Source organism: Triturus cristatus, chromosome 6 (assembly GCF_964204655.1).
Source record: "Triturus cristatus chromosome 6, aTriCri1.1, whole genome shotgun sequence".
In the NCBI taxonomy this organism is placed as follows: Eukaryota; Metazoa; Chordata; class Amphibia; order Caudata; family Salamandridae; genus Triturus; species Triturus cristatus.
The window spans coordinates 1,220,923,894-1,220,945,573 of NC_140589.1; the positions used below are offsets into that span (position 1 = coordinate 1,220,923,894).

At 41.6% G+C, this 21,680-nt stretch overlaps 1 protein-coding gene across 1 annotated transcript in view; it reads left to right on the forward strand.

Moving 5' to 3' along the window:
• Nucleotides 1-21,680, forward strand: part of SLC16A10 (solute carrier family 16 member 10) — a 369,749-nt gene that overhangs the window by 275,545 nt on the left and 72,524 nt on the right. Inside the window, exon 3 of the mRNA XM_085612135.1 lies at nt 16,986-17,424. Within this exon, the coding sequence (XP_085468261.1) occupies nt 16,986-17,424 (439 nt within the window). The remainder of the gene's footprint in view (nt 1-16,985; nt 17,425-21,680) is intronic.

Below are 21,680 nucleotides of genomic sequence, written 5' to 3' on the forward strand. Positions count from 1 at the left end.
GACAAGAGAGTTCAGGGGAAGGGGCCTCACAACAGACCATGCGGGGCAGGCAGGAGGAGCAGTTGCAGCACAACAGACCAGGGAGGGCAGAAGGGTGTGGCAGTAAAATGGACCATGGAGGACAGGAGGAAGGGGATAGGGGCATGGAATGTGGACAGGCAGGGTGGAGGTGGCAGGGACAGGTTACAGTCATCTGACAATGCTAGGCAGGTGGGAGGGGATGTAATTTGAGATGTCATCAGTGATGTCATGAGTGATGTCACTGACCATGTCATGAGTGATGTAATATGTGACGTCATCAGCAGTGCATTGCGGGCGCGCGAGTAACGGGGGAATTTCAATGGTTTTGTACGAGTGAAAAGTCCAGCTAACTATAACACCCCTGAAACCTATGGTTTTTTCGGTGAATATATATATATATATATTATCTACTGGCGGTCGCCAGTAGATAGTTATAGTTACAACCTAGTTTCCATAGGAAATCTCAAAATTCTATTTTGAATAACTTTGGTGCCGGTTGACGAATCCTCGCGAAATTTTCAAAACAAATGGGGCGCTCCGTTCAGCTCCCACCCTGAAAGTCTCGGGGTGATTCATCAAGCGGGGGCCGAGAAAAAAGGGGGGTCCCAAAACACGTTTTCCCCATGCATTTTTCCATAGGACCTTTAGTCGAAGGTACAGCCCGAACGGCTGAACAGAATTACGTGAAATTTGGCCAAGAGGTAGTCCTCAGGTCAAGCATGTGCCTTTTGCATATATGGTGTAAATCCGTTCAGTAGTTCCTGTGAAAATCAAAAGTAAAATCATATACATATCTGGGTGGAGCCTAACCACACATCTCATTGTGAGATCTGCTTGGCTGTCAGCACTTCATCCAAGAAGTGTTGGCAGCCATCTTGGGACCAATATACATGCTAACACCTCATTAAAAAGCATTGCAGTTAATAGAAGGTTTTAAGACTTTAGTTACATTATAAATCATTTGTTGATGGTACCATACTCATTTTAGGAATTGTGGTATGTTCTAAGGTGATTTTACCATGTGAAAAAGCCTTCTGCTGTGATATCATGAATCATGTTTGAGAGAAAACTATTTTCTCATGCTTTTCCCACAGAGGTTTGGAAGGTGATCTATAAGCTAAACTGAGAGCATATTTTCTGTAAATTCACATTATCTTTCTTAGTCATGTGAGAATGAAGTCTGACATTCTCAGTAAAACATGTACATCCAACAAGGGCAGAGACTGTCAGTTGATTCCTTTGTGTTCTACTGCAGCTTCCCAGAGTGTTCCAAAGAACAACTAGAGCGCTAACAGTCTTACTTATGACAAAGGTATGGCACACCTGAAGCCATCTTGATTGGAATAAAGTGGTAACATTTAAAACATTTAATTTAAAAAGGAACAAAATGAGAGGGTTCATTTTGCCATAGAATGTATGATTAGTGCTGCAGAAAGAAAAATTAGGGCACATTTTGAGTGACTTCTCAAATCCTCTTCTATTTCATTAACGAATTCTGACATGCAGACTGAAACATGCACTTTCAATACCAGCAGCAGACTTCCCTGGTGAGCAGTAGCTTTACTACAGTGATCTAATGAGCGACTAGAGTGCTAACATTCTGAATTTATGGCAAATGTGTGACACATCAGAATGCCTTCTTCATTGAATCAAAGTAAAAAACTGACAGTATGCCTACTGATGAGACTGCAGTAAATGAGGAAATTAGGAATCTTCATAACAAGGTTCCCAAGATGGCCACCAGAGACAAAAGAGCCCAAATATAGCACAAATATCACCGAAATGTAGCCCAAGTATAGCCCAATGACAGAAATCCCAGAGTGTTTTAAAGAACAACTAGAGCGCTAACAGTCTTACTTATGACAAAGGTATGGCACACCTGAAGCCATCTTGATTTGAATAAAGTGGTAACATTTAAAACATTTAATTTGCAAAGGAACAAAATGAGGGGGTCATTTTGCCATAGAAATTATGATTAGTGCTGCAGAAAGAAAACTTAGGGCACATTTTGACTTCTCAAATCCTCTTCTATTTCATTAAAAAGTTCTGACATGCAGACTGAAACATGCACTTTGAATACCAGCAGCAGACTTCCATGGTGAGCAGTAGCTTTGCTACAGTGATCTAATGAGGAACTAGAGTGCTACCATTCAGAATGTATGGCAAATGTGTCACATCTGAATGCCTTCTTGATGGACCCAAAGTAAACAAGCATTGAAAATGCAATAGGTCTCGCCCTCGTTTAAGTTAAAGCAATTCTGTTTAGAATTAGGTGGCTTTTTAGCTTTGCTTTTATTAGTGTTTTTCAAAATTTCATATACATACCATGCATATGTATGCATATATGTATATGTATATGTTTGCATGAATTTATATTTATATAGATATGCAGATTATATGTTTATATATGTATATATATATATACACATACATATATAAATGCATATGCATATATATGCATATATATATGTGCATATGTGTGCATGTACAGAGAGGTAGAGAGCTAGAGGTGTATAGGTAGAGGTGTAGAGGTAGAGAGGTAGACAGTAGTAGAGAGGTAGAGAGTAGTAGAGAGAGAGGTAGAGAGGTAGAGAGCGAGTAATAGAGAGTAGAGAGTGAGTAGTAGAGAGTAGTAGAGAGTAGTAGAGAAAGTATCAGAGAGTGAGTAGTAGAGAGTAGTAGAGTGAGTAGTAGAGAGTGAGTAGTAGAGAGTGAGTATTAGAGAGTGAGTAGTAGAGAGTAGTAGAGAGTGAGTAGTATAGTGAGTAGTAGAAAGTAGTAGAGAGTAGTAGAGAGTGAGTAGTAGAGAGTAGTAGAGAGTGAGTAGTAGAGAGTGAGTAGTAGAGAGTAGTAGAGAGTGAGTAGCAGAGTGAGTAGTAGAGAGTAGTAGAGAGAGAGTAGTAGAGAGTGAGTAGTAGAGAGTAGGTAGTAGAGAGTGGTAGAGAGAGTAGTAGAGAGTGAGTAGTAGAGAGTAGTAGAGAGTGAGTAGTAGAGAGTAGTAGTGAGTGAGTAGTAGAGAGTGAGTAGTAGAGAGAGAGTAGTAGAGAGTAGTAGAGTAGTAGAGAGTGAGTAGTAGAGAGCGAGTAGTAGAGAGTAGTGGAGTAGTAGAGAGTGAGTAGTAGAGAGTAGTAGAGAGTGAGTATTAGAGTGAGTACTAGAGAGTAGTAGAGAGCGAGTAGCAGAGAGCAAGTAGTAGAGAGTGTGTAGTAGAGAGTGAGTAGTAGAGAGAGTAGTAGAGAGTGAGAAGTAGAGAGAGTAGTAGAGTAGTAGAGAGTGAGTAGTAGAGTGAGTAGTAAAGAGTAGTTGAGAGTGAGTAGTAGAGAATCAGTAATGGAGAGTGAGCAGTAGAGAGTAGTAGAGAGTGAGTAGTAGAGAGTGAGTAGTACATAGTGAGTAGTAGAGAGTAGTACAGAGTGAGTAGTATAGAGTAGTAGAGAGTGAGTAGTAGAGAGTGAGTAGTAGAGAGAGAGTAGTAGAGAGTGAGTAGTAGAGTAGTAGAGAGTGAGTGGTAGAGAGTAGGAGAGAGTAGTAGAGTGAGTAGTAGAGAATAGTAGAGAGTGAGTAGTAGAGCGAGTAGTAGAGAATAGTAGAGTAGTAGAGAGTGAATAGTAGAGAGTGAGTAGCAGAGAGAGTAGTAGAGAGTAGTAGAGAGTGAGTAGTAGAGAGTGAGTAGTAGAGAGTAGTAGAGAGCGAGTAGTAGAGAGCGAGTAGTAGAGAGTGAGTAGTAGAGAGTGAATAGTAGAGAGTAAGTAGTAGAGAGAGAGTAGTAGAGAGTGAGTAGTAGAGAGTAGTAGAGTGAGTAGTAGAGAGTGAGTAGTAGAGAGTAGTAGAGAGAGAGTAGTAGAGAGTGAGTAGTAGAGAGTGAGTAGTAGAGAGAGAGAGTAGTAGAGTAGTAGAGAGTGAGTGCTAGAGAGCAGCAGAGAGTAGTAGAGTGAGTAGTAGAGAGTAGTAGAGAGTGAGTAGTAGAGAGTGAATAGTAGAGAGTAGTAGTAGAGAGTAGTAGAGAGAGAGAGTAGTAGAGAGTGTAGTGGAGAGTGAGTAGTAGAGAGTAGTAGCGAGTGAGTAGTAGAGAGTGGTAGAGAGTGAGTAGTAGAGTAGTAGAGAGTGAGTGGTAGAGAGTTGTAGAAGTGGTAGAGTGAGTAGTAGAGAGTGAGTAGTAGAGAGTGAATAGTAGAGAGTAGTAGAGAGTGAGTAGTAGAGAGTAGTAGAGCGTGAGTAGTAGAGAGTGAGTAGTAGAGAGTGAGTAGTAGAGAGTAGTAGCGAGTGAGTAGTAGAGAGTGAGTAGTAGAGTAGTAGAGAGTGAGTAGTTGAGAGTGAGTAGTAGAGAGTGAGTTGTAGTGAGTAGTAGAGTAGTAGAGAGTGAGTAGTAGAGAGTAGTAGAGAGTGAGTAGTAGAGAGTGAGTAGTAGAGAGAGAGTAGTAGAGAGTAGTAGAGAGTCAGTAGTAGAGTAGTAGAGAGTAGTCAGTCAGTGTCAGTCAATGTCAGTCAATGTCAGTCAGTCAGTGTCAGTCAGTCTGTCAGTGTCAGTCATTCAGTGTCAGTCAGTGTCAGTCAATCAGTGTCAGTCAGTGTCAGTCAATCAGTGTCAGTCAGTCAGTGTCAGTCAATCAGTGTCAGTCAGTGTCAATCAGTGTCAGTCAGTGTCAGTCAGTCAGTGTCAGTCAGTCAGTGTCAGTCAGTCAGTCAGTGTCAGCTAGAGCAGCATTGCTGACCTGGTTCTCTGGCTCTAAAGCAGCTCTGCTGACCTGGTTCTCTCTCTCTAAAGCAGCTCTGCTGACCTGGTTTCTCTGGCTCTACAGCAGGTCTGCTGACCTGGTTCTCTGGCTCTAGAGCAGCTCTGCTGACCTAGTTCTTATGCTACAGAGCAGCTCTGCTGATCTAGTTCTCTGGCTTTACAACAGCTCTGCAGACCTGGTTCTCTGGCTCTAAAGCAGCTCCGTTGACCCAGTTCTATGGCTCTGAAGCAGTTCTGCTGACATGGTTCTCTGGCTCTATAGAAGCTCTGCTGACCTGGTTCTCTCCCTCTAAAGCAGCTCTACTGACCTGGTTTCTCTGGCTCTGCAGCAGCTCTGCTGACCTGGTTCTCTGGCTCTAGAGCAGCTCTGTTGACCTGGTTCTTAGGCTCTAGAGCAGCTCTACTGACCTGGTTCTCTGGCTCTAAAGCAGCTCTGCTGACCTGATTCTATGGCTCTAAAGCAGCTCTGCTGATTTGGTTCTCTGGCTCTAGAGTAGCTCTGCTGACCTGGTTCTCTGGCTCTAAAGCAGCTCTGCTAACCTGGTTCTCTGGCTCTAAAGCAGCTCTGCTGGCCTGGTTCTCTGGCTCTAAAGCAGCTCTGCTGACCTGGTTCTCTCCCTCTAAAGCAGCTCTGCTGACCTGGTTTCTCTGGCTCTACAGCAGCACTGCTGACCTGGTTCTCTGACTCTAGAGCAGCTCTGCTGACCTAGTTCTTAGGCTCTAGAGCAGCTCTGCTGACCTGGTCCTCTGGCTCTACAGCAGCTCTGCTGACCTGGTTTTCTGCACTCACGACGCACGCACCCAACTTCGCGAAAATATATTTAAAAATAATATAAGTTTCTTATAAGTAGAAATATATTATTTTGATGAATATCTTACATAATCTCTTGCCTTAACCCCTTCAGTGCCACGCCCTTTCCCCCTCCTGTGCCGGGCGTTACATTAGTGGGTGGGGTTCATGACGAGATAGTCTCGTCATGGGCACAGCGCAACCGTGCTCCATGACGAGACTATCTCGTCATGGGCACAGAAGAGGTTAATATGTATATTAAAGACACGTACATATCATTTTGGAACATAATTTTTTTTTGCGGGAGTCGCGCACCCAGCGCGCTCCAGCGCGTATACGATGTCACGCGGGACCCGCAAGCGCGCAAACATCTTGTACCGTAATGTGCATGTGTCGCGAATGCGCGGGAGCAGGAGTCGCAGACTGGTCGCATACCAATTGCGCATATCACGTGATATTAAATGTATATGATGTAACTGAAAAACACGCAGCCGTCGCACACCATACGCGGATCCTTCTTGACTTTTCTAAAATGGCGGCTAGAATGCGCGCACCCACCGTGATGTGCACACTTTGAGTGCGCGACTGCGAAAAAAAATTGCATTTTTTTTAAAGAAAATGATATAAATATATTAAAATAAAAAATGAAAACAAGAAAATTAATCAATATTTCAGTTTTAATTAAAAAATGTTTTTTTGCAATTTTCAGAAAAATATATTTTATTTAATGAATAAAATATTCATAAATAAACAGTTAAAAAACTGTAGAAAATCAGTACAAAAAAATAGATATAACTACTATCACACTTAAAAGTTAGCATTTAAAAAACCTTTGAAATTCACTGAAAAAACCATAGGTTTCAGGGGTGTTATAGTTAGCTGCCCATTTCACTCGTACAAAACCATAGAAATTCCTCCGTTATAGTTAGTTCTGCTAATGCACTGCTGATGATGTCACATATTGCATCATTCATGACATGGTCAGTGACATCACTGATGACATCACTGATGACATCTCAAATGACATCACTGATAACATCATCCACTTGACAATCAGATACACCACATCATACACTATTATAACCTTTCATCACTCACTGTAAAATACAGAGTACCATATTTGAAACCATTGACACACCAATACCAGTTACTACATACCCACTCACTGATTCCTAAGTCTACACACACAACTACCCATTCAACAACAGAATCATCTATACATGCAGTCATTAATTAATAGAACACTATCAAATGCACTTATACACATATATAGACATTGACACATCAGCAGTCATCTTAGTCGGTTATGCAGTCATCCTACTCACTCATGAAAAAAATGTATCGCACTTAAATTTACTCACTTACACAATTATCCAACGACACCTCATTTATTCAAACACATAGTAACTCATCGTTAATATGTTAAAAAAGCACCATTACAATTATACACTCATTCATATATTTACTCTCACAATCACTGACTCTTACACAAACTTATTTATATACACCAACTCTCACATACAATGCCTTTTATTTTTTTACTTTGTTGAAGATATACAACTAAACATATATTCGCTCACCAACACACAAATAAATACACTCAGTCACCCAAACAACTGTTTCCACATGCACTCTTAAACCCATACACCTAGTCAATCAACCATTCACACATCTATGCATAGAGTTACACACACCCCATCCAACCACACACAAACTCAGTGTCCCATACAAATACTCATCCAACTAATCAATAACTAATATACACACTCATGTAGTTAGTGACCAACTGAGGCAGCATGTTATACAACAACAGAGACAGTGCTGCACACATTCACATAGTTTAGTTACTAATCCATGTATTAAGTGAGACACTTTTAATTACTCACTTAAAAAGACAGTCAGACAGCTACTAAATCCTCCATCCAGACAGTTATATATCCACTCAATCTTCAATACAGATTGGTATATATATAATACATATTTAAATTTCAAACTAAACCACATTCAGTGGATGATGTCATCAGTGATGTCATCAGTGATGTCATTTGAGATGTCATCAGTGATGTCATCAGTGATGTCACTGACCATGTCATGAATGATGCAATATGTGACATCATCAGCAGTGCATTGCGGGCGCGTGAGTTATAGTTAGCAGAACTAACTATAACGGAGGAATTTCTATGGTTTTGTACGAGTGAAATGGGCAGCTAACTATAACACCCCTGAAACCTATGTTTTTTTCTGTGAATTTCTAAGGTTTTTTAAATGCTAATTTCTAACTATAACGTCTCTGAAACCTATGTTTTTTTTCAGTGAATATATATATATATATATATATATATATATATATATATATATATATATATATATATTGAAGCGAAGTCCCACTCGCGCTCTCAAAAACCTCTGACACAGTAAACCAGGCCTCAGTTCATATCCATAAGGGGGTTTATTCCTCTCATAAACCCGCCGTGACGCGTTTCGCCACCGTAGTGGCTTGTTCACACAACGTTTTACAATAAAGTTTGCCATTACATATACTTTCGTGTTGGTATAGTACATAAGCATAGAGAAAGGACTATAACGTATGTGTATCGGGTGACCCCAATTTGAACGCCATCTTGTAACGTCTTTTCACATCGTAACATTATATCTCCTATGTACATATTAAACAAGTGTAAGAGAAATACCAAATGTACACGCTTACATTATCGTCTGTACCATATTATCATAATAGTCATCTTATGTTGGTACTGTAGTAAATATACTGGTACACATAGTCAAATCATCGACAACCTCATTGTATATCAATAGCAATGTATAGCGATGCATCATTGGGCAGAAAACCACACTGGACTTTACTATAACTCCCCTGGTTAGTGGGTAATTCGCTTATAATCCTATGCGCACCGTATTAACATAATGGTTAGTAAGGTCTCGTGTACGCGTTATACTGTGCATGCTGGTATACGTAGTTGATCGAATATTAGCGACCTCATTGTACGGTAATGTAGATGTGTCCATACCATGTAACCAAAGTTAAAATTGATTGAAGTTCCCCCAATTAGTGGGTATGCGGTTCAATACGCGTAATGGACTAGTCTGAAACTCCCCTGGCTAGTGGGTAATTAGACATTGGATATCTACATTGCTCTTAAAGGAGAGGTGTATGTGGTTAACCATTATAATTGTGTTCCAACAAATATGGGCCGTCAAAGAGTAGGTACCCTTATTATCAGAAAGAAAATAAGCCATAATAAGAGATTAATGAAATAAAATAATAAAATAAAATATGGTGCAGACATCCGTCTTCTTACACTTGTACACGAGAAAGTAAACAGGCATCAATATCACCACCCCCTCTTTCGAAATACCCCGTAGTGTTCCCAAATAAAACAAAATATCAAAATTGAAAAGTGCATATAAAATCTTATCTCAAATCTGTGACTGAAGGATGATCTGAAGAAAAGGGTAGGGATCGCGTGGGCACCTTAAAAGACAATTCCCTTCCTTTCCTCCTGCGAGAGATAGAAAAGTACAGGTGTCAAATTGATAAAGTGTCATCAATCAGAGAAACACTTACCAACTAATATATCAGTGATGTAGCATGATGCTAAAACATAGTGCTAAGACATAGTGCTAAGGAAACATACTGTTAAAGGAACAAAATGTTTAAAAAATGTTAATAAAGGGGGGGGAAACATAACATGTCAAGGCAACTCATTATGTAGAAGGCGTCAAAAAGCACTTTGCGTTCACACAGCATAAATACATCCTTATTCCTCTTGCAGGTGTACGGCCATTTCTTCATCCAGGTTGTGGCCTCCCGGAAAAAGAGTGCACATACCAATTATATGCCTTGACTCCCGTTGTCTAAGTCTTAAGACACGGTTCCCACCTCTCAATTTTGGTAGTACCTGCTCGATTGCATAGTATCTTAATTTCTTATAGTCTGAAAAATGATGGCCGGCAAAATGGCGGGCTATAGGGTATTGTCTATCGTTGTTAGTAATCGCCCGCATATGTTCGAGGACACGTTTTTTTGCCATGTGTGTTCTACTGCCCACGTAGCGCAAGCTACATGGGCATTCCAAGACATATATAACAAAGGTACTGGTACATGTTAGAAATTGAGAAATAGTAATCATGGTATTTGTGCTGGTATTCCAGAATTCTTTGGCCATTTTGCTATTACTACACGCCTTACAGTGGCCGCATGAAAAAAAGCCCTTTAGGTCTAGATCTCTCTCCTTTGTGTTAGTTGTCAAATCACTATGTACCAAAGAATCTCTGAGGCTGCGTCCCTTCCTATATGTTATACTGGGTCTTTCTGGTAATGTCTTGCCAATTATGGGGTCATTTTTCAAAATATTCCAGTGTCGATTAATAACCTTACGTATCTGGGTGGAATTGCCATTGTACGTCATAATCATACGTGTGCTGTTGCCCTCGTCATTTTCATTTTCTGTAGCTTCCTTCTCAATTTGAGCTAGGGTACTAGATCTTTCAACTTCTGTCACCCTTTCAACTGCTTTTTTAAGAACCCATGCTGGGTATCCTCTTGCTCTGAATCTTTCTATCATAGTTTGTTGCTCGCTCAAGTAGTCAGCTAGGGAACTACAATTCCTTTTTGCTCTGAGCAGCTCCCCATATGGTATGCTCCATTTGAGATTGTCGGGATGGCTGCTCAGAGCATGGAGAAGAGTGTTACCTGCCGTGCATTTACGATAGAGAGTTGTGTGGATTGTGTTATTTCTCACTAATACTTGTGTGTCTAGGTACTCTACTTTTTCCTTGCTGATGGTACATGTAAGGGTAAGATTTCTCTCATTGTTGTTGAGTTCTTTTATAAACAGCAACGCGTCTTTTTCTGTACCCTGCCAAACAACAAAAATGTCATCTATGTACCTGAGCCATATCCTCACGCTGGTAAGGGCTTTTTCAAGATTTTTGTTAGTATGAATCTCTTCCTCCCATGCCCCCATGAAGAGGTTGGCAAAGCTAGGTGCAAAGCACGTACCCATCGCGGTGCCATGTCTCTGTCTGTATATTGACCCATTGAACAGAAAGTAATTGTTCATGAGGCAGTACCTGATCATCTCAAGGATCATATTGGTATGTTCTAAAAAAACCAATGTTTCTGCGTTTTAGAAAGTGGGCACATGCCTGTACTCCTTGGTCGTGATTAATTACTGTGTACAGTGAATTTACATCCAAGGTTATAAGGATATAATCCTCCTTCCACATCAGGTTAGCAATTTTATTCAGAAAATCTTTGGTATCTCTAACGTATGATGGGAGGGTGCACACAAATTCCCTCAGAAAGTGATCCACATACCTCGAGATGTTTTCCAGTACACTACCCCTTGAGGAAATAATGGGCCTCCCTGGGGGATTTTCTTTGTTCTTGTGTATTTTAGGGAGTAAATACATCACTGGCAGAATGGGGTAGTCTTTTTAAAAAAAAACAAAATTCCTCCCACTCTAACAGTCCCATATCTCTCCACTCACTGAGTAGTTCCCAAATCTTACAGATACTGTTAATGTCTATATATATATGTACATAGACATTGACCCGTGGCAGTCAAGCCCTGGCAGAGAAGATCAGAAGTATCCCCAGCCAAGTCCTCCTTCTTTAAAAAGTTCAGCCCAGGCGTTTACCATGCTCAACTAAAGCACTTAACAGTAGAAGAAACCCTGTGATGGTGCTCTCTCTCTGAATTGTAGCATATTCACATTTTAAATGTAGCTTAGCCGTCATATGGCCCTGGCATCCCACCCATGCCTAAAGGTGGATATATGAGATCCCGCTTGTCCAGTGGTTTTGTTCTTTGCATGGACTCAGAAGGAGACACTCTGCACCAGCCCATAGATGTTTGTCAGGGACTACGCTCCATGTGTTGCTATTTCCTATCTAGACCAGGATCAGAATTAGAGGACCTTCTTGTGCTGTGACCTGTGAGGCAAAGGAAGCTTACTACCCAGTTTGGAGAGGAGCAAGTTAGTGACAGGTAAGATTCGCGAGAAGGGCCAGCTGATTGGAGTATCACAGAAGTCATGTCGAAGGAGTGAGTCTCCCAGGAACTGTGAGGATAAGAGATCGATCCAGAAATGCAAGTCGGGTGAGCCTGAGGCCTTCCAAACTCACCTGGTGCCATCCCTATCTTTCCAGAGCTGGTGTGTGCCCCTTTCAGTGCCCAGGGAGACGTGGAGAATTGCCTCATCACTCCAGGTTTTAAGGTTGTATCTAATCCTGGCAACCATTTATCCTGAGTATGAAAAATCTTTAATCACCTCACTACAGTTTCAGTGTTAGTATGTACAACAGGAGTAACCCATAAACTCACAAGGACTGGGGTAATTCTTGTCTCGTATGACGATGTCCCAAATAGCTTCATTTAATATTTTTTTTTTATCATAATGATGGCTTTAATGATGGCTTTAATGAGTTCACTATTTGATTTTAACTTATGTAATTCAGTTATTTATACTTCAGGAACTTGGTTAGTTCCAGGGTAGCACACGTTTGTTTTACTATATTTCACTGAGCACTTTAGTCAAGTATAGAATATGACACAATATAAGAAAGATTTAAGTTACGAATATGTTTTTTGTGCAAGTATAACCATCCAATCAGCAAGGGTTAAATCAGTGAAACTAGGTAATCACATTATGTGTACGATATTGTATTATACAGACATAGCAGATGTTTTTACTACACCAACATATAAATTTACAACATTATGTTTTAAATGACAATGTTTGAATACTTTGGGAACAATTTTGATGTATTTTACGTAAAAAATTGGTTTTATATGTATTTAAATTATTTCAGACAATAATAACACATAAGAATTTCGTCTATGTCTATACATCATGTGTGATTGCACTTAGCACTTTAAAAAGAGTAATGTGACTCTCAGAGTGCGTCATGAGATCAAGGTCATGTCAGGCCGAAACGCGTCATGGCGATTGTGGTGACTAAACAATAAACTAAAAAATTCCAGCACGAAAACGTGGGTTCACATCCATTTGCTCCCAGCGGAAGGGAAGTTGCAGAGAACGGTGGAGTTGAATATTTGTGCCGAGAAGGCTTCCTCGGCATTGGGGAACCCCCTCCTTGCATTTGGGCGGAGTGACAGGAAGCTATGTCTGGTTTCATTACCGGAAATCTCTTGCAGTCTCTGGATATCCAGGAAATGGATTCCACCTTCGGAGTGGTGGCGAGAAGCGTGTCAGATCGGTTACCATGAGATAAGGTAGGAACATTTGGAAATATCTGGTAGAGGAGATGTGCTCAAGACAAGCATTGGAATTACACCAGTTTGCTTGTACGTGAAATCGTTTTATAACGTTTAGCCGCCATGACCGCAGACGCACTGCGGAGTTGAGAAGCAGTGGCTGAGTTAATGTTTGATGATGCTTCCAGCACTTTGGAACAAGTGTTGGCTCCAAGCGGCCCATTACACGGGGGAATACCAATACCAGAGATATGATTAAAAAATTGGAAAAGTTGATGCGAATGGAGCAATCAAAATGGTGGGAACACAAGTCACTGGGCCGTTATTTACAAGTAGGACGCATTCCTAGGGGATTACGTATAATGATTGCCCCAAGTTATGAAAATCCGGACCCGCAGATGTTACGCGAGTGGGCGGATAGCAATCTTGAATCATTGAGACGATTAGTAGAAATTCTTGTTAAATACGCCAAAAATGACCGAATAAAACTGCAAGAACAAATTGATGAGCTAAATTCATAAACTGCCAAAATAGAGGTTACACCAATTATCAAGAAATATCGTGAAGACATCATGGCCAGGTTAGAAAAAGAGGAAGAGATTATAAAAAACGCAAACCGTATAAGTTTCAGCGGGACAAACAAGATTATGAGCAGGGACAAGTATTCACCTTCACAAAAAAATATGATGCCCTTAAATCTCCAAAAACAGGCCATCCAACGTGAAGATGCGCAAACCAGCAGGAGGGAGGCAGCAATATCGTCAACCTCGGCGGCAGACTTGAGCTCGGCAGTTGAGAGCGAGACAGAAACTGATCAGTTAAGAATTTAATTGCGGCTGGGGTTTCACAAGCTTTCTCTTACAGAAGAGGTGAATTGTCTCAGACAAGACCGAACACAGACTCTAAGACCTCGCAAACAGAACGTGCAAATGAACAAAGGCTCAATTCAAAGCGGAGAGAAAGGCGCAAGTGCAGTCGGAGGGGCCAACAACAAGAAAACACAGTACAACAAAAAATGGTACGCAGGTAATCAAAAAGACCAACACCGTTGTGAATTTATCTCCCATGAGCCTCAACAAAGCGGAAACACAACTGTTGGAACTAGGACTATCGCACTGTCCTTAAAGTAATTTTGATTATGCCTTAACCTGCGTAGATGTTTATAAATTCATCCGCAAACTGAAACTTAAAAAATACCATCTGGCGAATCATAATGTCACGAAGAAGACTACAACAACACAAGTTGATACTACCAGCCAAGAAACAGCTGGCACTTTGACTGCAGCGGATGCAGAACTATTGGCAAACCTGCAGGAGTTAGCGCAGGAAAGCACAATCATGGCAAGTAATGTTGGAAGCCTAAGTGGGAGTGTTTTGTGTACAACTCGAACTAACTTTAAACCAAATTCAACATTCCAACCCATTACAGTCAGAGAGTCTCTTGATATTGTTGGTGAATTAGTTACTACAGCAATAAAAGGCTTAACATTTCATTCTGCCAGGTCACATAAGAAATACAAGTATCAACAGAATGCATACAACAGGTTGATAAAAAAAATTGCACTGCTATGCGCTCTACAACTCATTTAAATTAAATTAAGTTAAATTAAATTAGTTCCACTTTGTCTTCATTTGTAACCTCCCATGAGGACTGGCCCTTTCACTTCTATTGATACACGGTACGTCTTATTTAGTCTTTAAGCACTATTTTCTTTAATGAGTTTCTACTCCTGTAAGCACGGCATGCTTACCTGCAAAATTCAGCGCGCCATGTGCGCTGTCACTTTCCAAGCAGCCCAGGAAAATGGCGGCCTCTTCTTTGAAATGAAATAGGTCTTGCATTTACAGAGTTTTGAGCTATTGGCATTGTAAATGACAATGCCTGTTATTTATGTGTTTATCAAAACAGATAAATAAAAGGGATTGACATTTACAATGCCAATAGCTTAAACTCTGGCAAATGCGAGATCTATTGAATTGCAAATTCTTATTGTGTTTGACCTTGGGATGCCTGGGGCATTCGTAAGCAGCTTGAATCTTGCATTTTCATAATGACGGCTTTGGCTTGTACCTTCATGCTGTGTGCAGAGACGTTTAAAAGCATGAGCAAAGATAGCAATTGCCTAGGGCCCCCATCTTCCAAGGGACCCCAAGGAAAGTGAAATAACTCTCCAATTCCCACCTGTCTATTTCTCCATCTAAATCTTTAAAACATTTATTCAATATTATTTGGCATCATGTGGTTTGAATTAGCAGAAAATTGACAATAAAATACAAAAATGTTCCGAAAAGGGGTCTCTAAGCTCTGTCCTGTGCCGCTAAAATCCTTAAGATGACACTGGCTGTGTGTAGAACAACAAAGCAGGTAATAATGCAGAAAACAACTTCTATCATTATAAGTACTTCATTTGTAAAAGAATGAGTGCCAGTACCCAAAGCTCTGCTCAGAAGCTGCGGCGGTTGCAAATCAATGTCTGTCGATAGCTAAAGCTGTGCAGTGACTGATACAACCTTACTTCCACCATATAAATGTGTTGTATTTATATAGCGCACTGTTACCCTGGGGTTTCCTGGCACTGTACTCATACCACTGTGGAACCCTTCCTGGCTTTTCCTTGTGAAATGTCCACTCCTGGGCACCCCCAAGGTGAAGCCAGGCATCCCAGCATTGTTGGGGCCATTGTGGAGATTAAGCAAGCTATTGCCCAGAGTGGGACCCATGATTAGAATAGGCACCGAGACAAGAATTAACAGGTCCGAGGAAATTGAGCCCAAGACCCACCGAGGCAGGAATTGAACCCTGGTCCCAGGCCAGACCTCTGCATCATGGTCTGCTGCTGTAACCATTGAGCCACACTTCTCCACAAGTCCATCTGCAACAAAATTGAAAACTGATGTACAAAAGGTGAAGACCACTTGTGTTGCAGCGAGTGTGCAACTCTAAATAGAGTACTAGCTCACATTTTAGTTGAACCTTTCATGGGGCCCCTCTGATAGAGCCAGCTCTGTTTTGCAGATAATCTTTCCCTGATTACCTTAAGTAATTCTTAAACAGATTGTTTTAAATGCTGTTTTCCTTTAATTTGTTTTAAATGTGTGTCATGTGTGAGAGTCTAATACAGAAGTTGTGTTTAAGTTTCATGCAACATCCATAAAAAAGTTTATTTTAGATCAAAACGGAACCTCACATATGAGAAATGGGATGGGGTCACAAAGATTATTTGTAGTAGCATTATGAGCTGCTGCCATTTTACAATATTGAAAACACACCTCACTATTCCTGAATATTAGATGTAAACACATTTAGAATTTGGAATAGGGAGCCTGTGCACTCTCAGTGACCTGGCTAGAGAGAGCATGAAAGAGCTGAAATTAGATCATAAATACAAAGCTGTTGCGAAGAGGGACCCCAAAATATGTTTTGCCCAGGGCCCCTAAACTCCTTAAGATGTCCCTGCCCTCACCTCATACCACCACCTCCAGGGGCCCAACAAAAGCCTACTGTACCTCTAAATCCTCCCATCCATCTGGTATTTGGACAAAATATCGGAAATGTAAATATCGTGGGATAGAATATTATGTCAAAAATATCAAGGACAAGAATATTGTGCAGATAATATTCTATGGATAAGTAAAGTTTTACTATATATAACTCCACATATATGTACCTTGACAATATATATATCTTCAGGGTACGTGGATCTGGAAGTTAAGTATAGTAAACTTAAACTTACCAATTAGCACATACCTACTCGATATTTTGGTCCTCAATATTTTTGACACGATATTCTGTCCACACAATATTTGTGTTTCTGATATTCTGTCATTGATCCCATCACTCCTGCCCCCCATACGCCAATTTACATGTATAAGCATAATAGAATTCTCAAACTTGCCCACAGACAAACACTAGAAATATCAATTGAAATTAGTAAAACATAAGCAACTATACAATGATTGATCAATCCAATGGGGATATTGATACTCCTTCTGGAAAGATGTTTTGAATGATATATTTTGACATTATATTTTGAATTCTAGAATGTCTCTTGATCTGCAAATCTACTTTTATTGTCCATGGTCAGGCCTTGATTTTTTTTGTGTCAAGCACTTGTACAGTTTGATATCTATAAATGTATCTATGTTCCATGCCAATACTATATGTTATCATTCTAAAACACATTTTTTGCTATTGCAGCTCTATCGAGCCACTGTATTTCACCTATGGGATTGTCTTCGCCTGCGGCTGCTCGTTCGCATACCAGCCATCGTTGGTCATTTTGGGACACTACTTCAAGAAACGCCTTGGACTGGTCAACGGCATTGTCACCGCTGGCAGCAGCTTGTTCACCGTGGCACTGCCCTTCATTTTGAGGGCACTGTTGGACAATGTTGGCCTCTTCAATACGTTGCGGATTCTGTGCGTACCCATGTTCATCCTCTTCCTGGCTGGCTTCACTTACATACCACTGGTGCCCCGCCGTGAGGACCTGAGCTTCAAGAAGAATGGCAAATTTAGTATGCCTTCTGCAAAGAAGGTCTTCAACTTCTCCATATTCAGGATTACGGGTTATCGGGTCTGGGTCTTCGGGATTCCAGCTGCACTTTTTGGATACTTTGTGCCTTACGTTCACTTGGTAAGTGCCACAGACAGGTGTTTTATTTTGGGTGAGTATTAATTGTTTATTAACAATAATGTCTGATAGAGCAAAGAACATAGAATAAGACAATAGAGGCAGTTTGACTGGGATACATTTAGAGGTGGCAATGTCGCTTGATGGGTGCTGAGTGAGTTGGCAACAATTAATTAATGACAAAGTGTATATTATGTATGCGAAAGGTACTGTGTCACCTTCATTGTAAGTCAAGTAAGTGAAACCCACTGCACCTGGTACAATTCGTATCACCATGTTTGTGTGGTTTTCACGTGTCAAGAAGTACTTAGATTCTACCAAATCAGACTGTAAAGAATGCAAAATCGCAGAATGTTCCGATAGCCAGCTGGCTTTTGAAAAGGTTGGTTGTATCAAGGCATAAAGAGCCTTGATATGCTGTGCATATTCCAGAATGTAAGATCGTCTGAAATTCAAAAATCCCAGCAAAGACTGAAGTTTTTTCTTAGTCGCCGGAGATTGCAAACATGAGCATTTCTCCAGGAAGTGAGGCGCTAAGCCCCTACCTTCATGATTGAGCTCATGGCCCAAAAAGGGCACCGCATAACAAGCGATGTGTGATTTTGCAAAATTTAATTTGTATCCGTAGTCCGCAAACATAAGAATTATGCGTTCAACACGGCATAGATGCGGCCATAATTCGTCATCCGTGAGATAAATGTCTTCAACATGCGAATACGCATCTGGGTCAGTGCTGTCTAACAAGGGGACAACACGTGCGGTGAAAACCCCAGGGCTATTCTTATACCCCATAGGTAAACGCCGGAATTTTTTTTATTTTCCACCGGCCATGAAGGTGGTCCATTGACTTCATTCAGGGGACAGGTTGCGGCTATAAAAATCATTGGAAATGTCTAGTGTTGTTTTATATTTTTTACGAACTATACTGTCAACAAGAGCAGAGCTATGGGTATTCTGTACCACAAACGTACGACAATGAGAGTTTAAATGCCGATAATCCAAAACTATGCGGCAAGACCCATCGGGTTTCGATACAGTAAAAAGAGGATTTTTCATTGGCGACACACATGTCTCAATCACTCCTTGATACTCTAACTGAGCTAGAACATCAGAAACGGGACCTTTGGCTTCCCACCTGATGAGATATTGGGGTTGAGGTTGAGGCATAGACCGCAATAGAATCTCATGTGGCGGTGAATCTTTATCCCAGCCCACCTGATTACGGTACAGTGTTGGCCCCAAGGCTAAAGCCCACTCAGCAGCAAAAGCGTCGGCATGTTCTTTGGGGACGTAACGCAAAAAGCTCTGAAGTATCACGTCCTCTCCTCGTGCTGCTGGCGGAACAAAAGGTGGGGGCCAATCTGCCTCCGCTAACAAAATGTCATATGAGGTGGTCAGATTCTCTCAAAAAATCCCTGTGACGACACGCTCAATTTCACCCTCAATGCGAAAAACCATATTATACAGCCGATCCGGGGGCGCAACCCGGGTGTCAGCTGTTTCTATAGTAATGAAAGTTTCAGTTGCTGTCGCCTCCAGACAAGGACGCAGTGCTTCCCGCACTATGGTATCTTCCGCTGTGCTGTCGAGCAGAGTCACCGCTCAAGTCCAGTCCAGCAGTTGGGTTCTCACCATCTGAGGCATATCTCGCTGTCAAATCGGCAACTTTTTTCTTTTGAAACGGGGCGTGGAAGCGTGGTTGTTCCTCCTGTTTCCCCTTGCCATCAAATTGACGAGGCTGATCATGTCCCTGTGGCGCAGGATGACTTTTGCCACGATCTTGGCTCTCCCCTCCACTGATCTGTAAGCGTGAGTCCTGTGAAGAACAAGGAGAATGCTGATCAGGGACCTGAAATCTATCAGGAGTCTTAATTTTCACGAGGTTGCGCAAGTCATAAGTACGCTCAGAAGCTTCAGGTGTCATGACCCAGCACGCGACCCTTGCTTCTGTTGCTGTTGCACCCGCTTTTTATTCTTCCAGTTCTTTTTAGAAAAGACTGGCCGCCCATCTGTGTCAGATTGAGCTTTCTGTTGTGTTTGAGACTGAGTTTGCGTTTGAGAAAAAGGCTTAACTCCCAAACTATTGCGTCCAATGGTTTTATAAGCTTTGCAATAATTGTTGTTAATTTGCGTGGTTTGTCTACATCAGGGATAGCCTCCAAGCCGTTAGTGACTTGAAAGCTTACCCTTGACATTGGCAGGGATCATATCAGCAACCACTTTGAACACTCCTACCAGTCTCATCCCCATTTCCACAGTCATTTCAGCACCATGCTCATCTTGAACACGCTTATTCACGGAGGGGAGTACAGTCATAGAGGGAGTGCCGAAACACTTTGAAAACACAGCTGCAGACACCTTGCCCCAGGTGTTACAATCAGCTAACTCTGGAATTAAGTCTTTAGGCAAACTAATAGTCAAAATTTTGTGTTTTTCTACAGAAGATGTATTAGGAAAAACAGCCTCAAGCTGTTCAAATTTCTCGGCAAGTCATCCTTATTAGTTGGTCGCTTGCCCATCACCGAATTAACCATGACGGAAATTATATTTACACCACCAGTTCCCGCAGGCTGCGCAACAACTCCAGGTGGAGCCACCTGGTAATTGCACAACATGAACTGAATAACAGCTCTATGTACTGCTATCAGTGAAGTATGTAACACACATAGTTCGGCCAGCATAGCCGCCGTCAATGCACGTGGGTGAGGGGTATACCCAACTAACACCGGCCAAGTGGCCCCGGCAATTGACAAAGGACCTAAACGGACCAGCGTGAATGAGTGTGGAAGGGCGCCATTAAACCAAATTCGGTCTTGCCAAGCTGTGAGCAGATCCTCAAGGGTCCGATAGGGCTGATACGCGATCAGAACAGCTGTGTCAATGTGTTCATGGAACAGATCATCTGTCCTGTCAGCCGCCGGAAAGGTGACCCAAGAGTAAAAGACTTCGAAGCAGTATGCTGGATCCGCCTCTACTACAAAAATCAGGTCTACTCCAGCATCAGGGACGCCATGGAATTGTAAATAATCCCTAAGCGCAGTGCGATTTTGTGACGAAATATTACGCGCCGTGACTAAAAGCAAAGAAGTACAACTTAAAAATCTGCAGCCCAACAAGGGTTAAGAACAACCTATAAAAACGTCAATATAGGAGGCTACACCGTCACAGCTGTCTCCGGAGGCAGAAGTGAGGGAATTGTGGACAAGCACTACTCAAGCGTCTCGCAGATAAGAACCAGACTAAATGTTGGCGGTGCCATGTTGCAGGGATTCTGCACATATACAGAACTATGCACAGGAAAACGGCACCTCAGTGATTAGGGGTGTACCAACCTACCACATTAGTACCCAAAATCCCAAACTGACTAGCTATAGTGTCTCATTCGTTCTCCGTCTACAGCGAAGCTACCAATGATTAAACAACCCAGAACACGTCACTCTCTCTTGGGAATCGCGGGAGCCAGACAACTCTATCGCTCACTCACTCATTCTTGTCCACAATGCGAATAAACAGAGACACGGTTTAGTTTAAAATGTTTATTTTAACTTACGCGCTTTATGGTACAGTAAACGTGCCGTTACTAGCAGCAAAATGCATAAACACAATATAGTCAGCATTGTCCCAATTCCATAGAATACAAACGGGGATATCATTTTATAAAGACAGTGGAGAAGGGACTAAGAGACCTAACTACCCCCCTCGTTGTAAGAAATAGTTTATTATAAAAAAGAAGACCTCTGAGCTTTGTCCGTAGACCCCCATACCTCAAGGCCTAGATGGAATGCTCACATCACAGGACAAGCACAGCTCTTCTCTCTTGAAAGGTGTCTCTCCAAGTGTGTCAAAACATGTTTTGTTTGCAATGTTAAAGCACACGGTTTCCAGTAGTGCAGCTGTGAGTAGTATGTTATGTCTAGGTGCGAGGGACTGACCAGAACAGAATAACAAGGGGCATTGTTGATCGACCTTGTACATCGTGTGCAGACTAAACCTTAGAACACAGCAGAGAACGCGAAAAGCAGACAGTTCTCATGTGATCGGTACACAAACAGTCTTGTGAAATATATGCTTGCAGTTCCGCCCGCAAAAGCAGCCTCTTGGCAGCGAAGCTCATGCTAAGTTAGCAGATGTCGACAATGGGCCCCTAAGCTTCACTACAATAGCAGGGAAATTCGCCAGTTACACGAAACTGGCATAAGTATAACTTACACAGCTATGGTGCACTGTTTATGACCTCACATATTATATCACTGCTTACA